Source organism: Rhopalosiphum maidis, chromosome 2 (assembly GCF_003676215.2).
Source record: "Rhopalosiphum maidis isolate BTI-1 chromosome 2, ASM367621v3, whole genome shotgun sequence".
Taxonomy (NCBI): Eukaryota; Metazoa; Arthropoda; class Insecta; order Hemiptera; family Aphididae; genus Rhopalosiphum; species Rhopalosiphum maidis.
This window is the reverse complement of record NC_040878.1, coordinates 29,219,610-29,246,125: the sequence shown is the minus strand read 5'-3', so window position 1 is coordinate 29,246,125 and position 26,516 is coordinate 29,219,610. Positions and strand designations below refer to the sequence as shown.

The window sequence follows — 26,516 nt, the reverse complement described above, 5'->3', positions numbered from 1 at the left end:
GGTCCGTGATTTATAGATACGATTTATGATAAGAAACGTGATAACTGATAATATGTTAAGTTGCATCTATACAGTGCATTTTATCTACACATCTATGCGCTGAAATGAATTTTAATTTATAACGTATTTATTGTTTAAATAAAGTAATTAACTCGTCTTAGTGTAATACTCAGAGCCTCCAATTATTAATTTATCGTCTAAGTGGCACTAGTTAAATATTTCAAAATGCCAAAAGTAGTTTCTCGCAGTATAGTGTGTTCGGACACCAAAGACCAAGAAGAGTATAACGAGGAGAAGCCCCTGCACTCGTATTACTGTTTGTGCGGTCAGATGACGTTGATATTGGGTGAGTGATTGTTAAAATATAAAAGTTTTGAATCCAGTTCTAACAGTTTACAGTTTTAGGTTTACTCAAAAGTTTCAACGTGAAACATTGTTTATGTTAACATAATATTCTTCATCAAAGTGGCATGATGATACTAATGTTTACTGATTTCAGATTGTGCTTTGGAAAAACTACCACTACGCAAACGCGATGGGGCCCGAGTAGTTGATGGCTCTAAACATGCCAATAAAATGACCTACGATCAAGATGAAACCGTGTACTTGAAACGACAAGAAGGCATCGAAAAACAACATAGATTGAAGTGCAAAAAGTTTGTGAACCTTAATCATCTCTTGTAATTCAATACTTACTAAGAAAAATTATTTTACAGATGTGGTTTATTTTTGTATTATAAACACCAGACAAATAATAATGTTTATTTTATTGTAAATGGGGCTTTGGTCAAATGTACAGGTGAGGGTCCTAAAATGGATATCTATAATCAAGTGGCTGTTGAAAAACCAAAGAAAATCATGGTCACTAAACATACTAAGAACATGGGGAAGTTTAGTTCAGTAACAGTATCAACTATTGATGAAGAAGAAGATGAAATTGAAGCGGTAAGTGATTGTTCATCATATTTAATATTATATTCTGATATTTGACACTATTAATATATTATTTCACAAATAGAGAGAAGTAGCAGATTCATATGCCAACAATGCGCGTATAATTGAAAAGCAGTTAGAGAGGAAAGGCATGAACAAACGCAAGACAACAGAATTCGTAGAACCAGAAATCACATTAGATATAAAAAGACACGCGCGTGGTACATTGCTAGAGAAATAATATTTTGTAATTATATTTTTATGATTTAATGTTTATAATGTAATATTTCTCTGTTATTTTTAAATAAATAAATGTTTGACTTGTGATTGGAGTGTTATTTTATTTTGAAATTTAATGGATTTATATTTTATACACAAATTAATTTAATGATGAATTTTCATCGTTGACTAACATTTGATACACGAGATCTGGCGTTCTAGACATCAATGCTGATGGATTATCATATTCATTAGTGGGATTGTGTACATGTTCATATAGTTGTTTATAAACAGCAGAAATCACTTCGTTTGATTGCCGCCTAACCTTACTTAAATGTAAAGGATTTTTTAGACAACCAATTTGTGGTACTGCTACAGTATGAGGCATAACTAGCATGCTCTCCAATTTACCCTGTAAAACAATAATTATTAATTAATATTAAAATTAAGCAGCAATAAATTCAGTTGGGGAACATTCATTTTGTAGAGAAAATTGACATTTTTGTTTTGTCCAATGAAAGAACATGACAATTTCATGTGGCACTCTGTCATCAATGACAAGGTGTCAAGTGTGAATATGTAGAAGGACCAATTTTCGTTGGCATAATCACTTGTTGGATAGAAAATAATGTAATGTAGTTCATTAGCTAGGTCCACACATTGTAAAACAGGAAAAACAAAAACAAAATACTGTTTTGTTGTTTCATTGTGAACCAAGCTTTGTGTAACTATTGTAACATGTAATCCTCATAATAAATGTAGGGTTGTACACTACATAATATTAAATTGATTGCTAGATAATTATGAGCAATTACCAAAAAATTGATCAGATTTTCAGCTTCCATGCCTTGGATCTGAGATAGTGGAATATTTGCTCCATGACCTTGTAAAATTGTTTGGATTTCCTCAAGATTTAAATGTGTGACAAGATAGTTTGCTTGTTCAGTAGAAACAATTTCTATTTGCACAGCCATTTGAGCCTTGAAACACGATTAACAATATTAGATCTAATATGCTGCAATCAAGATATGTAATTAATCTATCCATTTTTGGTTAACACACCTGCAATTTTTCAAGTTTGTCCTCAACATACTGGTACTGCTTTAGAGTTTCATGTATGTCATACAAACAATTGAGATGGTATACGGCCATATCTAATGCAGTTAGTCGAGAAGCACTTAAATTGATTGCTTGAAGTAATGGTTCTAAGACACAAGATACTATCTAAAAAGAAATTAAAAAGTTGAAAAAAAGTTTGAACAAAAATTTCACAATATTGAATTTTAATCATACCATGGACGTGTCTTCTTGTTTGTCTTCAGTAACTGCAGCCACTGACAACACTTGCCTGAGGATATTTAATAAATGTCCGATACCAGGTGATGGCGACAAATCTAATGGGGGTGCTTCAATACGTTCCAAAAGAGTATCCCGTACTAAATTTTGAAGTTTGTTTAAAAATACGCATTCCATAGTTTTATGTAATTCTTCAATTGTTTGACACAGTTGTCCAGAAGGTACTGTCTAAAACCAAAATTTTAGTTTAATTAACAAATTTTATAATTTAAATTTAATAGAAAAAAAATAATAATATTGTATTGGTATGTTATTGTACTGCCAAGCAGAAACTGTAAGAATAAAAATCATAATCAATAAATCAATAATTCAGTTAATTAATATATAACATATATTATAGATAATATAATATATTATTTTATTTTTAATTCTATAAAAAGTATAATAAACACTGAATAATTAATTTATTAACCATGGTCTTCTAATTTCATGGTTTACACTTGGCAGGAAATTTAAATTTTTAGTCAGAAACCATTGACCGGTATACATAATACTTAGTACATACTACCTATGTTTTCATAGGATTAGTTTAAAAAATGATTATATATATATTTTTTTTTACTAGGAAATGTGATTTTATAATAACATTTTTTTTTTTATCATAAAATATTATTAACCAAAAGTATTAAACTAAATCTATCACCATTGATTATACAATAAACAAAATATTGTATAATCAATGCTATCACTGACATTCATCATTCATATTCACAAATATATAGTAACTAATAAGTCATTATTTTAGGTTTATTTGTAAACTTACTTTGATTACTATCTGGAGATAGAATTTCAATGAACTAGCAACACCATATAGGTCAATTGGGTTTTCATTCATATGCAATATACTCTCAACACGTGATGCTAAAGGATTGCACAATCCTTCAGTAATGCTACTCATACATAATGCTATTTCTTCATCAACATCTACGTCAATAATGAAATTAAACAGAAATATTTTGATTTGAATATAAGTTTGATATTAAATCATATAACAACGATGAAGGCATAACAGTATACTTACTTAATTTATCACAGTTTTTTAATAGATAAGCAAGATACTTCCTTTCAATTGGAACATGATCAATCAACCACGATAACATGTTGTTAATGTATTGTCGTATGTCTTTTGAAAATGTTTTCAATGATGTATCATTTGAACTGTTTGCTGCCAGAGCATCTATGAATCTTTGTGCGACTACAGATTGTCTAATTGTACAGTACTCTTCTAATACATATCTGAAAAATAAATACTTTAGTTCATTTATAGTAAAATATTTTGTGAGAATCGATGTAATTGTAATAAACCATATTAAGAGTTCAGAAAGCAAGTAGTTAGAATTAAAACTTACTTAAATAATACTGGTCGATCTTGCAACACTTCCATGGCAAATACAAGTAGAGGACCAGTAACTGTGGACTCAATGTCTTTACAATACAACTGGGTCCATCTATATAATACTTCCATTGCCATTTGCTAAAAGTAATAAAATAATTGAAAAATGTATAAACAAGTAAAAAAATGATATATTTATTGTTGGTTCTTTGAATATTAAAATTAAATTTTTAACTTTCTAGTTACATAACTTCTTAAGTATCAATAAATATTTTATATGAATTTAATATTGTATTGTATCTAGTTTGTAATTCTCTACAAATAACTCAGAATAAAATTACAGGAGATTTTCCAAAATATAAAATAAATAATACTTGATAAGTGGAAATCTGTTCCATCAAACTAAGTGCTGATGTTTGATGACCTGCTTGCATAAGCACTTTACAATTGTTGCTAATATTTTGGGTTTTGCGTAGCGCTGTAAAAAATTCAGGAGTGACATTGTTAGACCGTAGACAAGCCACCTCTGAAGAACTCAGCTGGAATGCTTTCACATATGCATTTGCCAATAATTGTTGGTTGGATACACTTTTTCTAAATATAAACATATCAATGAAATAATATTTAATTTTTGACTATTCCGTAAAATGTACCTTTCAAGTTGCAATCGTTTTGTAAGTTCAATTAAGTTTTGAGTGTCGGTTTTAGTATCTTTTAATTGTGATGACATTGACATGACAGATGCGTTTAGAGAATTCACATTATCATGTAAGGCATTAATGGCATTTTTCACTTTTTCAAAAGATGCTAAAAAATTCTAAAAAAAAAAAATAGAATATTGAGAAGACAAAAATTATAATAATAACTTAATGTAATACGAGTGATAAACTATTGAATAAATTGGTTATGTTCATATATAGAATAGTAAATTATAATATTATTATCTTGAAAAAAATTTAGGCAATAGGTATAATTATATATTCTGATATGGTAATATCTAATACAGAATATAAGTACAAATATTAAAAATTTAGTTTTTTTGCATAATATTTTTTTTATTCAAACAAACTTACTTCATTCAATGCAAGGCTTCTTTTTTCTATTTTAGTTCTTAAGCCTCTTCTACATTCTAAGGTATTTTCAGTATAAAACTCTGATATCTCTTTTAACGCTTCTAGTGCATCCTACAATATTTTACAATAATATTATGAGTTATAAATATGTTTAGGATAGTTAGTACATATATAGGTATATAAATATGTTATATCTATAATATAGATATCAATATTTAACCTTAAACATTTCTAGAAAAATTAAAAGTAGAAACTGTTAAACAAATAACTTAAAGTACGCCTCTTCAAACATGATCATTCAACATATATATTTCTGGTAAATTCTAAGACAGAAGCAAAACCTTCCTCGAACAACATACTAAGCTTAATATAATAAAATATTGTATAGCCTCTACACATTTTATTTCACGGCCCTTACTTAAGTTATACATATATTATAACATTGTACTTCTATGCTATATATATTTTATTATAATGTCAATGGCCATCTATAGTGCTAATACAAGAAATTTTATTCAATTTTTTTTAATTTTGGTGTAAGTATGAAATTTTAACAAAATACAGTTAAACTATATTATTATAAACAGAATAATTTACCTTATCACTTTCTAAATGTGTCTCCAGTACACTGGTAACCCTTTTTGATATTGCATCTTCATCTACAGCCATGATAATGTTTGATGTTAAAGACCCAATTATTGATAAATTAATTAGTTTTATGATTTATTTTTACAATACAGTGGTAAAAATACCTTCTACTTCAGTCTGAAAAGTTCATTGTATGTTAAAAAATTATTTAATTGTATTCAAAAATAGAATTTAAATAGTAAGTGAGCCTTTGAATGTTTGGAAAAATATTATAGTGATTGGTGAAATGGGCATCAGGTACTTACCTAAAAAAAAAAAATCATCAAAGTAATAAACAAAATATAGGTAGGTCGTTGGTGTATGAAAACATTTAAAAGGTTATAAACTATTAACTAATAACAGTAGTATAAATAGTATAAGTAGCACAGAATATATGTTTTTATTCTATGTCTGTGACAAGTGACAACTTTAGTGACAAGTCCTCATTTCCTCAACAGTCAACACTTATCAGTTATTCTTATACGTTATCACAGTTTTTTATTAAATTCAAATCATTGAACTAGGTTTATGATAACATATATATGTGTGTGTGTATGTTATCATATAGTTCAATGTTCCAAACATAGAATAGGCACCTAAGCACCTAGTACCTACAACACAGAACAACCTACCAGCTACTAAGTACTAGACTACTGTATTTAAAATAATATTGTGATTTCTTCTCTCTGCTTAATACTTATTACACATATAAGATATAAGATATTTTTTATTAATTAATAATTAATATAATGCATATTCAATAATTATTTATTATTTTGTGAACTGCGGACTAGCGGACTGCTATGTTTATTTGATTTTAAGTGAAAATAATATGACGTTTTATTCCTTATATTTTACAGTTGGTTTGAAATGCACTGGACATTTCTACTATTGCCCGTAAGGACCTAAGGTACTACCTAGATCTAGATCCTTTTTTTCAGTTTAAACACTAAACCGACTACGCTGTGGCAATGCTTTCGCAATACCTACGTCCCGAGTCTCCACGTCCGTGGTCCGTGACGTAATCGATTCACTTCACTTAGATCCTATTTATTGCTATCAGAACCACTCTCAAAAGTCAAAGTTGAAGATTGAGGTATTTGTATAATTTTAAAAGACGTCGGTGGACAGGAAAATCTAATAAGTATAAAATGTACCCATCTCTAGTATAAACAATTAAAATTTTATTTTTACAATGTTTTTTTATTACAATATTGCCCCATCCCCTTTATAGAAATCTTGGCTATGCCAATGGTGACAAACACAAAAAACAATTACTCCATTCAGAATCAAAAATTACGGAAAATATTTATTGAAAATTGATTTTCAATTTTTGCTGTATACCAAAATAAATAGGTAAGTATCTAACTGTAGAAAGCTTTCACCAAAATATATTAGCATTTTCTAGACATGATATAGTAAATCAGAATATCTTGGCTCTTTTTATTTTATATTTCCGTATTTTTGTTTTTATTTATAATATTTAACATTTATATTTGTAAGTCAAAGAGCTTTAAGATTTAAAACAAGTTGCTCCTATGTTTTTCTTACAGCAATTAAAAAATGTCGAAAATACTCAGTCACGTTTTTTTTAAGTGTTTAAAGTTCAAATTCTAACGATATTAAATATTCAAAGGAATAATAATGATTTACTCTCAATTATTTTTGTTATTTTTCATTAATAAAAAAATATTTACTTATTGTAATCTTTTAAAACATTCTACTATTACTAAAATTATTATTTTCTTTAGATGCACAGTGAAATTTTCAAAATATTTTGACACATCTTAAGCTATTTATAATATGAACTTAATTCACATAATTCTGGGGTACGCAGTTTTGACTAAAGTAGGTTAATAACAACGACGTATAATATAATTTTATAATTTTAATAAAATAACATATTCGATGTTTTTTGCAATAATTAATTCTGACTATAATACCACAACCACACTACTAATAGAAAAATAAATTAGGTACAAATAATACGCAGTATCTAAATAAATTAAAATGTTCTTATACGATTTTTAAATACACACTGTTTTCACTTAGAAGTCAGAATCGTTTTTCGTATGCTATGATTTATCATTCAACTACACATACTAGTCACATATAGCCATATGGGTAGACAATAGGATAAGGTCGTATACCTACGTTTTTAATGTTTTTATTGTCTAATACCTGATATCTATATTAGTATTGTTTATCAAGAAACATTGTAATTTTAGAAATAATAATTGTTTTTTTAGATTCAAATGCAGGGTGATTACCATGATGGTAAATTAAACAAAAATTATTAATTAAAAAATGAAAGCTTGTTAAATGTTAAGTTTAAAACTTAAAAAAAAAAATTAACTTTTCATTCAGACATTTTTTTAAAATTATTGTTTATATCTGATATATAAGCGTATGGCGTATATACTTATAATCAGGTATACATACACATGGCGGGTGTTTAGGGTGTTCAAACACCCCCCCCCCGAAATATTTGGTTTTTTTCTATGGTTATTTACTTATTCAATTTTAATGTTAATTTTTTTGTATCAATGGTTATATTTAAAAAAAAAGTATTGTAAGTATACCTAATTTTCTTAAAAATGTTTTATATACCTATTTTAAAACTTTTTTCTGCATATGTCCCTGGCTCCCTGCTTATAATAATAAAGGAAATATATTTACCGCAGTGACCGTATTAAGTCGAATTAAATGGGTAAAATATTTTCTACACTGACGATGAAAACCTTCGTATATATAGCTGTATTATGTATTGTATGAATCTAAACCTCCCTATATATGTATTCGGGTTACTTTGAAATTTGAATTTTGTTGATAATTTGTTGTGATTGATCACGCGCGAGAGTTGTACAATACCGCTAGAGTTATATATATCTATTATATATTTCACCATTTGTTACATGGAAACTTCTGCAAGTAGGATCGATTTTAGACTCAATGGTACCTACCTGTACATTTTATTTATACAGTATAAATAATATTATATTATTGTAGCCATTCCCTGGTTTTATGGCCTACAACGCGGTCGCCCGTCGTACTGTTTGTTTAACGTTTTCAAAATTCGACACGCGCGTAAACACACAAACACACACACATACACATGGGCGGGCGCGCGTGCAATGTGTAGATATATTATAATTAATAATATATACCTATAACGTGTTCGGTGTTAACTGTTAATATTAGAGCCATTAGAGGTATACGTCCAACACGATGATTTATTATAAACCAGAAAACTGTTCTAAATTATGTTTATACATATAGATTATAGGTAAATCGTACAAATAAATAAGGAGAGGAGTTTATCACAGAGGACGCCTATCCATATCGATGCTAAAAAAATTGAAAATTGAGTTGTATACTCTTATAATTTATATTTCATGGGAAATAATAATAATAATGCGGAATAACTACCATATTTTAATCTATTCCGCAGCACGAATTTAGGTAAAACGTAAAACCAATTATGTATTTTGAGCGAACCAAAATAATATTATGCAAAGTGTAATGACATTACCTTCTATTTTATACTAATAACATTATTACGAATAAAAATGTTAGAATTTCACTATATGGAACCTTGAATCTAAAATGTCCATGTCGATGGTTTCTATTACATCCGATGATCACTGCAGTGATCTGTAATTCAATTTAGGTGGAAAAAATAGATCTTAACTTAAATATTGATATAATTTAAAAATAATATGCTCAAAACAAAATTTACTTGTACCTAAAATCTATTGAAATGTATATATTTGTATTATTAATACTATGATTTTATGCATCATTACTCATTATTTAACAAGATTTATTTTTAATTTATATTATATTGACATATTGTATCTATTCTACCAAAAAGTATGATTTATCATTGATTTACGTATCGATTCTTGTTTTGGTGGAAGTATTATGTTCGATATTGAGCTGGAAAAAAGTAATGATTTAAAAACTATAGAGTGATCACAAATCAAATTTTAGAATGTAAATCACTCGATCAGTATAGAACCTAAACTATATTATCTACCAGTAAAAATATATGTTTTTATAATTATTTTTGTATTTATTTATTACGAAAGGTTAGGTTAGTTTTACATTATTTATTTATTTTTTAATTAAATTTTTATGTCTGAAATTTGAAAACAATTGAGATATAGTACAAGAAGTCGATCAGCCTCGGGGCTCGCAAAAGTTCTCGCTGGCTTTGATTATTCTTATATATGCTACTGAGATAATTTTTGATTATTATTAGATGTTACTAAGAATTGTAAATATGTATCATAATGATATTGTATGTATAATTATTATTTTATAGTCATTCTTTTTTTGGGAAAACACTGTGTCAAATATATTTGCAAAGGCGCGAACGTGGCATTTTAGAAATGTGTATATAAACAAAAATATAATAGACGTATATTTTTATCGTAAAATGTAAAAAAAAAATCAAAGAAACACTCACAGAGAAACATGTTTACAGGTCGATTTAATGAAATTAACTAATGAATTAAAAAAAAAAAAACATTAGAATTTAATATTAACTAAACAATAGTGTATATAATGTTCATTATTGCACATCATAAGCCGATCTTATGTATTAACATACTATATATATATAATTTAATATTATTTATTATAATACTAATTATTACTATATAATACAGTTTATTATTATATAATTAATATTATAGCTAAATAATAATAAGACCCTACCGAAGTAATTACAGGTCTATAATAATAAAACGGTTTTGATATATATATATATACATATATAATATATATTAAAAATAGGTGACATCGAAATTACAACCCATTCCAACATAATATATATTACATACCCTACCACATTGATTGTCTAGCTAACAACGTTTTCGATTATACAACATAATATTAATATTAATTACATAATATAGGTTTATATTATATTTATTTTTTATATAAAAGTATACATGAATATTAGAAAAATACACGATATGAAATAGTTTATGGAAATAAATTGTCACGAAGCGTTTGTCTGGCGGTCCCAGCCGGTAGTGAAGTTAGAAAAAAAATGTGATTTTTCAAAAAAAGTCGTATCACAAAGTCGTAGACGAAGCAAAACCCTGTTCTCACTTTACACGGTTAACCTATACATCACAATAACCTAAGTCGCTGAATGCTACAAATTGAAAAGTTTTTTTTTTTTTTTTGAACAGAGCGGGTAAAGAAAATAGGTTCAACAAGAAAATGTACATTTTTCATATACAAATACATACAATACATATGAAATACACTAATATCTATACAAATATTACAAATGATTACAAACAATAATAGTAATAATTAATAATATTAATAATAATAAATATTATTATGGTTTATAAATTTATAATATAATTTAACAATACAATATTTATTACATCGGTGAAACGTTGTGTAGTTGCTTATCAATCTCGCACGAGTACGTTGTGTGATTGCGTTTCAGGAAATGGTAAAGTTGTTTGAACGTGGGCCTTAGGTTTTGATCACGTTTCCAGCATTGGCACATAAGCTCGTAAATCTCAGTGGGGCACAGGTTGGGTTTGGGTAGTAGTACCTGGAAATGCGAATTATTCGATAATTTTATTATTGGAAAATATGTATATTATATCTTACTAAGTAGGTACACATTTCATACGCAATAATAATTATATTATACGTAGGAATCGTTCGAAAATATAATTATTTCATATTTATATGGCTTATATTATATTTTATTCATTAATACCAAATTTCGATTTGTTTAGTAGGAGACTCAATAAAAATATATACTAAAGAAATCCGACACGACAGTGATAATGGATAATATTATAATAATTATAATTTTTTATAATATTATTATTTATAATAATTCATAGGATGGAATACTTTTTAACAACGACGTGCTATTATAATTTTATTGCATGTAAACGCAAAAAAAAAATGTATTTTACACCAGATTCTTATAAATTAATTTAATGTTTACCTACAATACTATAGAGTGATAGGTTTATTTAACTTTCTTGATAACTCGAATATTTCGATAATTTGAATTGTTTTCTCATTCATTAAAAATGTCTATATACCCTAAAATACTTGATTCCATAGAACAATTCAGTGTTAAATACAACTCAAAAAATATATAAATACAAATTAATATTATTATCCACTTAAAAACTTGAATTGTCAAGACGAATAATTGGGAAATGTAGAATGTGTATAATATTATTATCCAAACCATCATTTATTATTATTATAGTAGTATTAAATGGTACCTATTTATTTTTTTTACCCGAACATGTTATAAAATTTTAATTACGAAAACAATATATTTATCATGACCAGTTTAATTGTATGTATGTACTCTTAGAGATTTAGAAATTTAATTTTATAACGAAATATTTGCGATTTCTGGACTTTCCTAATAAAATGTATGGTTTTGATTATTATTAAGAGTTGACATTTTAATGCAAGGCTACATTTGTCATCATTTAATATTATAATATATTAAATTAAATTCAGCAAACCATACTCAGTTTAGAACCATTTTCAAACCAAATGATTTATTATTGTTTTAAAATTTAAACACACTCATTTGAGTTGTTTTACTCAACTTTTGAATTTCACAATCATTATTTTTAGCTTACAAATATATTTAGTGTGCATCTTTTATGGCGTATTTGTATCTACTGTATGTTTAAGATTAATAATTATAAATGTAAATTGCAAATGTACACAACCAACATCCCAATATATAAATATATATATTTTTTCAAAACCTAGACGTTTGCACTACTATCACTATTACAATAATAGCAGTATAGCTTACCGCCTCACGGCGCGGTGGGTTCCGGTCCTTGGAGTTTCAGGTAAAAACGAACACGTAAAACAAAGACTAATATAATAAAGACTCATTAAATGAAATAAATGAAGGACGTTTAATAAGTCAATGTGCCACGAACATTTTCACACGCATGTCAATCAATCGAATCTTATAATAAAATATAAAATAATAGGTTAGATTGACGTGCGAGTTATGTAGGGAAAAACACAAATAAAACGAATAATCGAGCGAGAGCTTATTATTTAAATTCTAAACATTTTGATGGAGTACTGAAACGGTGATGTACTGATTGGCAATTCATAATTTTTTTGGCATGAACATAATATTATTATCAGTAACCACGCCAATTATAATATAGAAAGATATGATAACAAATACTGAATTATTGCAGTGAATCGAGTTTAAACGGTACGAATTAATATGTTTTTAATTTTGCATATTTTATATAATATGATATAGTGTCGTGTGATAATAGTTTAGGCATACATAAAGTACCTATTTAGTTACAAATTTATACTCACTTGTAGCTCTCCTCCGTAATACATCTGTTCAGCGTTGTGTATGACCTGTTCGTTGGTGAGGTGCGGGAATGGTTTATCTCTAGCCATGTTCAACAGTTCCCACATTGTTACGGCGAATGACCATACCGTACTCGGACACGTATATCGATCCTATTTGGATAAAGAAACATAAGTATGAAATTTTTCTTACGGTACAATTTCATCTGGTTGTATCCAGACAATCGTATATTATTTATGGGTTGCACTGTTGCTTTACAATATCCAACCATCTACTCGAATTCCTCTTTCTTCTTATTCCAAGTAAATAATAACAATTCACTGTAGTGGGAATAAAATATGTCAGAATAATGTAATACAATTTAAGTAAGACAAATTGTATTGAATACGTTGTATAAGTTATAATATAATGTAATTAAAATACGTTATACTAAAATTGCGCAAATACGTAAAAGTACAGTGAGGATGAAATTGCATTTTTTTATTTATGTACCTATATCATTGTTATTTAAATCAATAAGATCACAGTGTTTTGCGAATCTTCCTGCAAGAAAATACCGTAATTCGTGGTTTGTATACATTGAAAGTAATGCTAAAAATGTTAAAAAATTGTACTTAGTAACTGAATATATATAGTATAATGATGGCCGATGGACACATACATATATATACATATAAATATATAATATTACCTACAGTTTAAAGTTATTAAATATAAATAAAAGTTAATATATTTAATAGATAACCACGAGTTTTAAGAATAAGAACATTATTTAAAAATAAATACAAGTTTTAAGGTGTAACGGAAATACAACTTAAATATAATATATACTTTAGGCCCTAAAGTATTTAGTTTATATCTATATATATATCGATATTACAGTTTTAAGTATACAAGCGTTAAAGACGAAAATTGAATTATAACATCAATAAACATCATCATAATTTATAACATAGGTATTTTTAGGTTCTATACACATTATTACAAAATCGTAATAATAATGAATTTATATTTTATAATATTTTATATATAATATATATTACCAGTAGTATGCTTTCCCACGGAAGCCATCGGATCGGTGCCGGCGGTCTGTTTCCGATTTCGCTATAGTCCTTTTTGTAAGCCGGATTGCACACCGCCACGTCGGCCACTTTAATCGAATAGCCTCTCGAAACTAGACAGTTTCTATTTTCCGAGAAAAAAAACCAATACACATTAAGCGGATTGCAGGCATGTATTTGTATAATAAATCAATGTCATGTATTTATAATGTTGAGCATGATAACAATATTTTAGAAACTCTGAAAAAAACGATCTTAGTTTACCTGGCCGCCAAGTCTTTGTGCACAACGTTCTTGGATTCTAAATACTTCATGGCCGATGCGATTTGAGTGGCCATAAACATTAGCGTCGTGTACCTATACAATAAAAATATTTACACTATAAAACGTGATCATTTTTATTTAAAACTACTCCAAGAATACAGTCGTGTATAAGCTATATTGACCATTGTAGTTCAAAAGTTATGATTATTTTTTATCTTCGAGCACTTAAGTACTAATCATCGAATATCGATGATATATTTTAAGGGGGAAACATATGTTTTATCACAATATTTGTTTCATAGAAATCGATTCAGAATGTTTTCTAGCGTGTTCGTTTATACGTACAATATTGTTGGGAAATTGACGAATTTACCACTAAATTCATTAGACATATCAGACAATATTCTAACATAATTAGTAGAGTTTTTCTGTGTATACTAATTTAAATTATAGGAAATACGTAGATTTATAGTCATGTGTATTATATACATAACTTATTAAATTAACCACTTAATTTTAAAAATGTAATCAACTTTAACTTTATTTTGTAAAAATAAAAATAATTATAAGGTATTTCATAGTTTTAGATGGTATGATTAAACACTTATTTACCATATTATAAATTAGTGGTAGACTTTTATAAAATATTTATTTTTCAATAATAAAATGTTAAAGAAAATAATTGATTTATTTATGTTTTTATTATGTTCATTAATAAAAAACAAATTTTAGTAAAAGTTTAAAGTAAAACATTCAAAAACTTCTCATTCAAGGTTTGGTTTTAATACGTCAACATTTTCAGATTTCAGAAAAATTATTCGCTAAATAGCTTACAGTAGAAAAGAGTAGTTCGAGTTTATACTGGAAATATCACATCGATGTGTTAACTATAAAATCGGTAAATCGGTTATCGACTTACGTGAGCGTGGAGTGTGTCCTTAATACAATGACCAGGTCACCAAGCTCGGCTGGATACTCGGTGATCAACCACGGCGGTGACTCATTGGTGCACACGCCGAACACGCGTACCAGGTTCGGGTCGAGCAGGCTGCACAGGAACTTGACTTCCCTGATCGAGTCGGAGTTGCAAGTCTTGGCCGCCACGCGTCCGTTGTCCGTCATACGGACGTCCATCGTCGTATCGCACACGGCCACTTCGCCCAGGTGTGAACCGCCAAGCTTGCTAACCACGTTCAAACAGTACCGCGGTATCTGAACTATATCCGCTTCTCGGCACTTGTATACTTGGCCCATGCTGGGACTAATGTTCCACGACACCGACGGGGGTGCCATCTGAAAACGACCATATGGTATAGAGTTATAGACGGTTATTTGAAGTAAAACCATTAATAGCTAAATCCCATTTTTAATAAGAAAGAAAAAATAATATTAAATGGACTAAGCGATTTTAAAACAAAACAATGACAATAATCACGACAATGGCACACGGCTTATCCGACGGCAAAGAAAGAATCTCATCCAATCGTACCTATACAAAACTTGCGAGGTACACGTTATTTACACGTTATTTTGACAAAAAAAATAAAAATGAAAAATTTTTATTTTTGTTTGAATCCTCTTGATAGGAGGTTAATTGTATCGTCTTTTGCATACCAAGTGACTTGCATACACATAATATAGATTTAATAAGTTTCGACGATGATTAACCCGTACATTATCGTACCATAATCCGTTTTATAACTACATATATATTATGCGCTAAACAGTATTTGTACATGTAAGACATATATTATAGGTTCCAATTGTTTGTAATGTTTGTATACAACATTCAAATTGAAACAAGGAACATCAATATTATGTCTCATTCAAATAACGATAATTTTCTATACGAGTCTTTATAATATCATAAATATATCATTTATAATGTAAACAACCTGGAATTGAATGTATCTACAAATTCCAATGACAATTTAATATGATAATTACTTGCACAAAAATTATATTGGTGTATTATATTTTATATATTATAATAATTACTTTATCTATGTGATAAGAATTAATACAAGCTATACCGAAAGCAAATTATTGTGTTTGACAGTTTATAATACAAATAAAACTATAGAGGATAAATCGATACTATACTTCAGGATATATGGTCGAGATAGTGAGTATTGTACCTTCATCAAAATATCTATAATTTAGTCACTAATCACTATATTTTAGTGGAGGAGTATGAATTATTAGCTATCCAATGTTATGATGTCTATAGTATATTAAATAAACATTTATTTTAAATATTAAATAATTAGCTTTTAAAATATCTATATAGTATGCGTAATGCAAGAATTAATTATATAATATTTATATATTATTTATTTATTTACTAGTATGTTATTTATTTTTTCTATAAAAATAAAGTGGTTTTACCATACAATTAGTTTTGTGGTATAAATCATTTAAAAATGAAAAATTCCTTTCGGTGAATAGTATTCCACACAGAATGGTAATAATTTGTGGAAGTTAAATGTTATTAGATTGTTTGAGGAATTTTCTGTTCAAAAAATAATACAGATTACAATTTTATCCCATAAATTTCGTCTTTTATGGCCTTTAGTTATTTGATTTAGATCCGTTCTTTCGATAATACGTGCAATAGGCAGGCATCTATTTTAACAAACATTATATGTTTCATTATTATCGAATTAAGCCGTCTTTTTTACTAAACATATCACTGTATACATTGCATAACAGAGGGAAATTAATCAAGCTATAGACTATATACTAGCACTGTATATATATATATATATATATATATATATTGATGTTGTCGATTGAAATGTATGTATATGCTTGGTATAATGGTATTATATTAATATTATAACATAGGCGATCAATCAAATGGTAATATATTAAAATATTGAACTTTTTTTATTTGAAGTCCGATGTCGTATACTCGTGCCATAGTGTAACATATTATCTCTGAAATGGCGTTAAAACTTCGAACGAATATAATATATAAAAAAAATCAATAATAAAATACGAACTTTGTATTCGTTAATGAGAAAAAATCACCTAACCTATCCTTCAGTGGACCACTACTACCGACAGCAAAATGCGCGAATTCGGGTTCACCGTTTCTGGCTTGCATGTGCTAAGTTTTACTTACTCTGTGCTTTTCGCGGGGCGCCGTGTGGAACCTTTTCCGGGTAGTCGGTATGTCGGTGTTGCTGCATTGGAGGTGTTTTGGCCGGACCGGGGCATCGACCTGAATCGGCACGGGCGGAGGTGGTGGTTGGCTCTGCAAGCTTCGGTAGTGCAACGAAGTGACACTATCTCTCGTTGAATATTCGGTAGCCCGAACGTCGATCTCTAGACTGCTCAGCGATCCACGTTCCGAGTCGCTGCGACAAAATTCTTTTGCAGAAATCGTGCTCCTCGCATCTGAAACCGAAACGCACGTCTTTATAATGTACTCATATCTCCGGAGTTTTTCCACGAACATCACTGGTAATAAACGAGTAAGCCTAAACATTTTTAACAAATTTTGCCCATTTTTCAACATCAGTTATAAAAAAAATTAATTTACACTAAATATTTCTCTTCGGGGTCTTGTATAGTTCATATAATCATATCTATTTAATAGGTAAAGGCCAATATTCAAAAAATGTGCTATAACTCGTAGAGGCTACTCGTGGCCTTTACTTAAGTTATTAATGATAATTAGTATAACTGTGTAAGTATGGTTATTTACGGGTATCGGGCTATCTACACATGCTCTGCACTAGCACACATGTCAATAGCACTATCGTCCAAAAATTAAGCGTGATTTTCTCATATTATGCTATTTACAAGAAAAATGTATGTACTGAGTGGTATGATTTCATTAATTTTTATCTTGTTATAAAGAGGATGATTTTCTACGGAGTGTATTGGAATTCAATATTCTGAATTATGTTTCGTATAACAAATAACAATAGTAATAATAAAACAAAAACGTGTGAAATTAGTCATATTCAAAATCGTATTATTTAGCTTCGAATTAGAAATTTGAAAATCAAAATCTAATGCTATCGGAAGTAAGAAGATTTATTCTTTTAAAGAAAAAAAAAAATATCGAAAATGGATTACTTTACGAGGCGTGAGACTTTTTCCTGTAAAGGCATGTTTTTGAGTAAAAAACAAGTGACACGTAGACCCTTAAACATTATATTCTTATTCTGCACAAAATTGGTTGGTGAGAGAGGTTTTACAAAGTTCTTTAAATTAATTAAGTTAGGATAGGTTAATTTTTAATTTCATTATTGTTAATCTTTTCTGTTTAGAGCAGTTGTATGCCTTTTTCCAACGGACCTATAAAAATAAATTTACTCTCTTCCCTTGTGTACCATTCAAAATAATCCCGAGTGGTCTCGTAGAAACCTAAGCAGGTTTCGTTGTACTTTGATTCAAATCCGTTTATTCCGCGTACTGATAATAATCGTATTCAAGAATACGATACAATAGTTCATACGGTTTTACACTTTATTTCGCTGTCGATTTACCTACGCAGAATAAACGAACAAGAGAGACTTACCCAGGTAGTATTAATTATTATTTTGTTTTCAAAATACGAGTGGCATTGTTTAATTCGAAAGTTTTATGCACAGTAGCAGCTAGCAGTTACGCGTATTTACATTTATGTATCTTTGAAATATTGTTTTGATACTTTGTGTTTATACAAAATAATAATGACGTGTGATGTTTTAAAATCACATACGTGATTAATTATTTTATATCTACTGCCGAGCAAACACATTTTTTTTCATATAGTTTTAGTGAAAAAAAATAGTACGATAATTTGATACTATAGTAATAGTTATTGAAAGTTCTTTTTATTTGTCTTTTAAACGGAGATATCATTATCAACTTTGGAGACATCATTGATTTTTTTCTAATTTGCACGGTTCTATGTAAAATTTAAAGTTATTAATAATTATAGCTTACAATTTAGGCAAATTTATTGTTTTCATTAATAGTACCACATAGTGTCATAGTGTTGACATTGAATTTTAACACAATTATAAAACTGTTAAAAATTATCAAGAAAATGAGTTATCTTCTTGAAAGGTACTACGTATAATGCATATAAATCCTGTTTATACTACATACCTTTGCTACTCCGAATCGTCTCGTAGTCTTTGCGGGCTAGTAGTGGCGTTTCGTAGACAACGTGTTGTGATTTGTCGTAAGCATCCGACGCAAAACTGTCGCTACGCATCTGTTCGCCGACCGCCAATGGGTTTTCAGTGATGTGCCGATTACCGCCTCCGATGACCAAACCATGATTGTGGTTGTTGTTTTTGTTGTTACTAACGGCAGTAGTGTTGTTGTTGTGAGGTGATAGGTTCATGAATATGTCCTTCATATTGATGGCTACTCCAAATGGCTTTTTAAATATCGAAGTGCTGATTGTCTGATGCTTCTTGCGGCGACTCAGAGCTAACACAATGGCGCAAATGCCAAGCAAGATGAGCGTGGCGGCCGTGAGCACGCCGATGAGCACTTCTACTAACCCTCCACCGGTTCTGTTGTCCTTTTCCTTGTGTGCAGCTGTTAACATAGACGTATTTTACTTAGTGAACAATACTTTGTGTGTTAGACTTACACATTTATACAGATATTTATTGCATTTTCCCGAAGTAAAGGAAATAATGTTCATCCCTTATGGATGTATCTCCCACGGGGATAGCATACGAATAGTCTGTCCCTGCGGGATTTTCCATCTAAAATGGAACCACCCATCAATAGCAACTCTCTTGTCTCTCGCTCGAAGAAAGGTATAGAATTGAACTTATTTTAGTCCGATTGCACTTTGGTTAAAAAGGTTAGGTTCAAAATGCATTCGGATTTGAAAAAAATTCTAATCCAATTGCACATTTTTTTTCAATTGGTCAATCGGAATTGGATAGAAATGTGTCAGAAATGCAAATGAATATACATTTTTTTGTTTAAGTTATTCCATTTATACAATGTATATGTTAAGGTTAGGTTACAGGACTGACAATTATTTTAGTAGAAAAATAATTATGTGTTTTAATAAACTGAATAAAAAAAATCTGCGTTTTCAGAGCGGAATGTAGTAAGACTATTTAGTGGACTGACACTTAATGGCTTATGCATCCCGTTGATAGGATTATTACAGTACCTTTTTTGAAATCAACATATTTATCTAGATCACAACAGACCTCTTGAATAGGTATGAGTGATAGAGTAGTATAGGAATCTCCTGTCAAGACTAAAAAAGGCGTAAGACGGGTGGCGTGCTTTTAAGGACACTACAGGATAAATGAATAAATAAGAAGTGATATAATATAACGACAGTCGTTCTGCAGCAGGTATTCCCATATATAATATATATATATGTACCTCATAACTGCGTTTCCAGTCCGAATATGGAGCGAGTCGCCTCTCTAGGGATTGTGCCTCGTTAATAAATGATGCCACCCAATCCACTTTTACCTTTCCCCTCACCCCGCCTAGGGTAAATCGAATAAAAAATAATAAAAAAACAACAACAGCCACATGAATATATTAAAAACACTTACTGGTGTCGGGCGAGTCCCAAGGAGGATCCACCGCCCCTCCAACTATCTGTTCATCCTCGAACGGCGCGTCCGCATCCACCGTCACGTTCTGAGCCAATGGCTCTGCAAAAAAAAAAAAAAAAACAAAAAAAAAACTAAATAAAAACCAAGAGCTGAGAAATAAATTTACAAAACATTCGTACAATATTCAATCCAAAACGCGAACGCGATTTGTGGCGATTTATGCACGCGCTTAAACGCGACGGACACCATAAATCATTGCGTACAATCCTCCGATTCTTTTTTTTTATCTTTCTTTCTCTTTCTCATATTATATAATAATAATACATACAATATACATAAGACAATAAATTACACACACGACCTGCCTTTATGTGTATATATATTTGACAATAGTAGATTGTTTGACAAATAATTTGAATAGAAAAATATATTGGCATTCGTTGTTGAATATTTTGTGAATTGTACGCGTGTGATGCGATGAACAAAAACCGTATAATATGCAATTGTCGAGAAATTAGTACGTTATAGCGCGTGTGATTTAGTTTGTATTGTGTATTACACTACAATTATTTAATTATACTGACATGGCTTACCAACAAATAACAACAACTCTTTATATTGTCGTCGTCGGTGTATTAAATTGTCAGCGATTGTATTAAACTGAGCTTGTTATAGAGGGTAAAATCCGACAAAAAGTAATTAACTTTTAACAAACAGTAAATTGTATGCAAAAACAGTCAACGAATAATGATGTCGATCGAATTTTTGGTTTTTGTACATCGTGGTTAGGTAATCAAATTATTTTTAATTTTTTAGTAGACGTTTCACGACGGCCCGTTTGAGTTAAAAACTGTATACACTCGCCAAGTAGTGATAATTATAATAATGAAAATGAATATTGAATTCCAAATTTTCAAAATGATTAAATTACGTGACGAGCAGTCAGTGGAGCATTTGAGAGGGATGGGGAGGAGGTGATTATAACAAATGCATCCACCTCATGATCCAATTAATTAGTAATTAGCTCAGTAATTAGCTCAGTAAGTATTTTATATTTTATCCTAATTATTTTGAAAAATACTGATCTCTTAAAAAACAAATTACTAAATCCTTTTTACTATTAGTAACCTGTTTCAAAATTAAAAATTTGTATCAATATATTCGCAATAGGGTATACTAAAAGGGTGTTAAAGTAATACAGTATATAATATACTTATAGTGTACTTATGATAGTTTTAATCTCGTCCCTCTTCACCATTAACCTAAGTTAAACACCCTTCGCACTGTGAGCAGTTCAGTATATTTTTCATAGTTTACCTATAGTAATTATTTTGACCTATCTAAGCTGGCACGTCATGTATTCTTTGCTTATCCTTTCAAATGTACTTCAAGAGAAATCTATACATTACGACGCTGTAATTGATGTAAAAAATAAAAATTACGTATCTAACTTACACACACACACACACACGCGCGCGCGCGCGCGCGTCATATACATTCACTGTTTGCGACCAGTCGTTGCTCGCGGGTTTTTGCGGTCTTTAGGGGTGGGCGTTGGTAGAACGGAAGATGGGGGGTGGGGGGAGTCTGAATTTAAATAAAACTGAGTCCGTTGTGCCGGAAATAAATAGCTTCATAAGACGAGTTCCTATATATACTTTCGCATAATCCCCGCTCCATAAATAACCCGCTTATAAAGAACGAGAGAGGTATACCCGGTACTCGGTCATAACTTATACACACACATGCATTTATGCGTGGTATGTGTATGTGGATATTATGTGTGTGTACGGTGCTCAGCGGTCGAATAAATGATTCAGCTTTCGTACGTATTGTGTGTGCGTGCGCGACTCGGTGCCGGGTGGGACGGATGTGCGCGGAGAGAAAGACAAAATAATAATAAAAGAAAAAAAAATCGCAAACTTTTTTGAAACTGCGGTGGCGGCGTGCATATAATATAACATACATGTATATTATTGTGTATAATATATGTATTTTATGAAACCGCTTAAACCTAAATGTGAGCGGCGTGCTTGCTCCACCGGAGACGAAAGACTTAAACTTGCCCACCGCGCCTCCGCGTGTCGCGCGCGCGTGAAGTCTCTCAGCTGTCAAGGTCTCGGAATATTGTGACTGTTAACCATTACCGCTGCAGCTGCTGCTGTTGGGTTATTTTATAGATATACTGCTCGTGCAAAATATAATATAGTATACCATTATAGTCATATTTAGTGGCAACGTTGTCACGTTGATCGTTCGTGTTCCAGAAAAGTCTAGAGAAATATGGTTTTATTTTTATCAAACATGTGCGATTATTGTCATTGATAATAATAACATCATTCAAATTGAAAATTGGAATAATTATTAAAAGTCTTAAGATTTATTTTAACTCATGTCCCTAGTGGTTTATATTCAATACCAAATATACTTGGTTTAGAGCTCATTGATCGTTTTGATTTTATGATCGATGTACACGTTTAACTGTTGTTATAGCTTATAAAAATTAAAAACAAATACCGTCACTACTCGATGTATTCATGAATTGCATAAAATAGCGTATTTGATTATACGTGTACAATTAATTTCTGTATGATGTTATTGTACGTTCGAACGAATGGATATTAAATTTCAGGGAAAATATTTATGTACAAATATTGTACACACAGAACGTTGCACAAAGGTTTTATTTTTAATAATAAAACGATGATTACATAAAAAGTATAATAACGTTCTTTGTTACTTTAAGTGTGTTTACCCGATAATACATAAATAAATATAAAAACGTTTCAAATTAATGCGGCTCTCGATCTTACTTTTTTAATATTGAGATCCGCGTTGCATACGCATCTTTATTATTCGTGCAGTTTGTATTGATATATAGTGTGTACAAAAAGTCCAGAGGAAAATGCATATAGTCTTATTACAGGAGTTACGGCTGGCGTGGTTTCGACTATGGCACGTGGAGCGAAACTTTTTATGTGTTGATAAACGACGTAATAAATTTCATGATTATAAGCTTTGCCGCCGGTAATACACGATTCGTACAATATAAATGTAGTGTGTTCGAAGGGGTTTCTCAGTAAAAATTATTGTTGGTTCGGAGTTCTATGTTTTTAATAACGAATTATTCGAGTGAAAAATAAATCGATGTTTCAAACAAACCAGTGTATTTGAATAAGTTTAAAAAAATATACATTTTATCCGAGATAGTTGAGAGTATAATATATTATCATAATATACAGACATTGTTATGCGTTTATGCTCCTTATTAGTTATTGTAGATATGTCTATTAATGACTTATATTAAATATAAACTGAATTATTGTTTAGAATATTTAGTTCTACATAGTTAAATACGAAAAGATTATTCCATGCTTTGTTGGAAACATATAAACATAATTAGGTATACATGGTACATTCCTATTTTCTTTTATATTGTAGTCTAAAACTATAAAATACATCGTTCTTAATAGTTAATCGTTTATGTGTTATGAGGATTATTATTTTAAAGACTTTTTTAGGTAAGTTACATATTTAAAAAAATTACATTTTGAATCAAGAATAAAAAAATTAATTGTATATTTGGCTTAATGTTTTATAATCATTATAGATTTGTAGTTTTTTATTTAAAAAAAATATATTAAAATTATATTCTATTTTAATCGGTACTTAAATTTCCAACTTCTTAAAATTCTAAGACTTAACTTCAAGGTTATGCCTGACCTAAGTTATAAATAATATTTTAACTATTCGAATTTTTATTGGAACCATTAGATAATTAGTCTCGATCTGCACCACGCATATATTATGTGGTATACGACGACGTCGTGGTTCTCACGACATTATTGCACGACGTCAATCCTCGTGCAGATGTCTGTTGTCTGTCAAACGCTATTAAGAATGTGATAATAATATCGTGCTGGATTCTATTTGATCGTATATTAACGTCATAGGCAGACATGTCTGGGTTTGATTTACATGTGTTTTACACGATTAAAGTTCTAATTGTCATTGAAATAATACATCGTTTACGCTGTTGCAAGACCGTTTATACAATTACAGGTCGATTGTTTTAACATTGAAAACTCGTTATTTTGAAAAGTATTCCATTAATTCCAGATAAAAGGAGCACATAAAACGGTACACCCTACAAAATTGATGTAAATCCACTTTACTCATCTAAACGTTTAACGCTTAGTAATAAGTCATTATAAATAACTAATAATAATAAATAATAATAAAAAAAATCATTCAATATACGAAATATATTCGTGAATTTGAATTCAAAAATATTCTGTAATATATTCGGCATTTAAAAATATAGACAAATGACAACAGTGATTAAAGCGTAGTTTAGATGAAAAAAATATGGACTGTATAAATAGTGTTATAGAATTCATAGAACTGTATAAATTTGCTTCTGCATTCGAGTTAAAGCGACAAAATACAATAATTATTATGGCTATATAATTCAAATTATTTTAATTTTCATGTACTTAAATTGTTCTGCTTGATATTATTTTTGAATCATTCTTTATGTGTATAAAAAATAATAATTGAAATATAAATATAAATTGTCAATATCTGTATTTATACAGTATAATAGATGGGCATAATATCTAACGATGTATATTATACTGTCATCTGTAACACTACAAAATATTTTTAAAAATACTCATGTAAAACTCAAGAGCTAACCGAATATTACTACTTATAACATGTAATTATTATACAATTGAGTTCTCCACTTACAATCGTAGGTTTGGTGGTAAAGGTATCTCCAAGAGAAGGGGGTGGCAGGTGGTCAGAGCAATAATTATATATTAATTATTAAAATTTAATGAAATACATAAATTTTGTTAGCTGCGGGGTGATTAAGAAAATCTACTTATACCGGAAAATGTGTAAACAAGAATGGTGTAGGTAAATTGCCTATTCCAGTCTCCGTGTCGTATCATAATTATTTTATTACCGAGGTGCATAAAAAAATATTATACGTTTTATTAGAAAAAAAAAAAAATTAAAATAAATCATGATCTATGTAGTTCTTACCGGAATCAAACTTCACTTCGCTTATCATTATCCATTTGCTGTAGAAGTAGAGTTGGATTTTCACGTACTTCCCAACATGATTATGCAACTGTATGTCTACATCTCTCGCGTTTTCCAACACAGTATCTGGCATGTACGTGTACCAAACCGATCGTCCGTGATAGTGTAGTCCGCCCACGCTGAACTGTACCCTCGCTTTTGAGAAAACCTTGTGAGATTGAAAAAAAGCATACGTCGTAAAATACAGATAGATGAAAAAATACGTAATAAAAAATATTTATTAAAACTATAAGTATGGAGGAAAAAACGATAAAAATAACGGAGATAAGATGTTGACTGAAAAACAAATTGATATGGAAAAATAGACTAAAAAGTCCAAATAATAGTTAAAAATCGAAGAAGTAGCTCTGCTGTGTAATACATTTGAAGTGTACTTCATCTCAGTTTCTACTTCTAAGGATACTTTATGATTTATTTATAAAAATGTATATTTAATACTGAACGGTTTCAATGAGAATAACAACAAAATAAAGTCATTATTTTTGTTTAAAATATATAACTTTGTTAAAATTTGAATTTCAAATATCTATACAAAAAAATTATACATATTTATTTTTTTACTAATTTTTCATTTTATTATAAAACATTAATATGAGTTAATTTCTTATCTAATAAATATAA

At 29.5% G+C, this 26,516-nt stretch overlaps 3 protein-coding genes across 4 annotated transcripts in view; 1 reads left to right on the top strand and 2 right to left on the bottom strand.

Moving 5' to 3' along the window:
• Nucleotides 1–60: 60 nt before the first annotated feature.
• Nucleotides 61–1,261, top strand: LOC113551298 (UPF0428 protein CXorf56 homolog). Its single transcript, XM_026953463.1, has 4 exons — nucleotides 61–346; nucleotides 500–656; nucleotides 717–945; nucleotides 1,019–1,261. The coding sequence occupies exons 1-4, from the start codon at nucleotides 226–228 to the stop codon at nucleotides 1,172–1,174; spliced, it is 663 nt and encodes a 220-aa protein (XP_026809264.1). The 5' UTR covers nucleotides 61–225; the 3' UTR covers nucleotides 1,175–1,261.
• On the bottom strand, nucleotides 1,255–5,997 carry LOC113551297 (conserved oligomeric Golgi complex subunit 6). The gene is made up of 12 exons (XM_026953462.1): nucleotides 5,808–5,997; nucleotides 5,512–5,679; nucleotides 4,915–5,025; nucleotides 4,495–4,658; nucleotides 4,216–4,435; nucleotides 3,858–3,982; nucleotides 3,530–3,744; nucleotides 3,272–3,432; nucleotides 2,446–2,676; nucleotides 2,215–2,376; nucleotides 1,968–2,132; nucleotides 1,255–1,564 (listed from the first exon to the last, which is right to left on the bottom strand). Exons 2-12 carry the CDS (start codon nucleotides 5,581–5,583, stop codon nucleotides 1,313–1,315), a joined length of 1,878 nt encoding a protein of 625 aa, XP_026809263.1. The 5' UTR covers nucleotides 5,584–5,679; nucleotides 5,808–5,997; the 3' UTR covers nucleotides 1,255–1,312.
• Nucleotides 5,998–10,126: 4,129 nt separating this feature from the next.
• The window catches only part of LOC113551498 (discoidin domain-containing receptor 2-like), a 159,185-nt gene continuing 142,795 nt past the window's right edge, over nucleotides 10,127–26,516 (bottom strand). Inside the window, exons 9-17 of one of the 2 annotated variants that reach the window (XM_026953767.1) lie at nucleotides 25,836–26,043; nucleotides 20,781–20,882; nucleotides 19,345–19,785; nucleotides 17,363–17,637; nucleotides 15,155–15,528; nucleotides 14,236–14,328; nucleotides 13,954–14,095; nucleotides 12,913–13,062; nucleotides 10,127–11,125 (exon numbers count right to left, since the gene is read on the bottom strand). In XM_026953767.1, coding sequence (XP_026809568.1) covers nucleotides 10,946–11,125; nucleotides 12,913–13,062; nucleotides 13,954–14,095; nucleotides 14,236–14,328; nucleotides 15,155–15,528; nucleotides 17,363–17,637; nucleotides 19,345–19,785; nucleotides 20,781–20,882; nucleotides 25,836–26,043 — 1,965 coding nt within the window. In that variant the 3' untranslated portion in view covers nucleotides 10,127–10,945. The remainder of the gene's footprint in view (nucleotides 11,126–12,912; nucleotides 13,063–13,953; nucleotides 14,096–14,235; nucleotides 14,329–15,154; nucleotides 15,529–17,362; nucleotides 17,638–19,344; nucleotides 19,786–20,780; nucleotides 20,883–25,835; nucleotides 26,044–26,516) is intronic. The other variant, XM_026953766.1, reaches the window with a different exon arrangement.

Bases quoted from the DNA above. Each gene is read 5' to 3' on its own strand.
- LOC113551297 (XM_026953462.1), bottom strand. From the start codon at position 5,583: ATGGCTGTAGATGAAGATGCAATATCAAAAAGGGTTACCAGTGTACTG. The intron at 5,026-5,511 runs GTAAATTATTCT...AAAATATTGTAG, and splicing joins CACATTTAGAAAGTGATAAG to GATGCACTAGAAGCGTTAAA. The intron at 2,377-2,445 runs GTATGATTAAAA...ATTTCTTTTTAG, and splicing joins AACAAGAAGACACGTCCATG to ATAGTATCTTGTGTCTTAGA.
- LOC113551298 (XM_026953463.1), top strand. From the start codon at position 226: ATGCCAAAAGTAGTTTCTCGCAGTATAGTGTGTTCGGACACCAAAGAC. The intron at 347-499 runs GTGAGTGATTGT...TACTGATTTCAG, and splicing joins TCAGATGACGTTGATATTGG to ATTGTGCTTTGGAAAAACTA. The intron at 946-1,018 runs GTAAGTGATTGT...TTTCACAAATAG, and splicing joins AAGAAGATGAAATTGAAGCG to AGAGAAGTAGCAGATTCATA.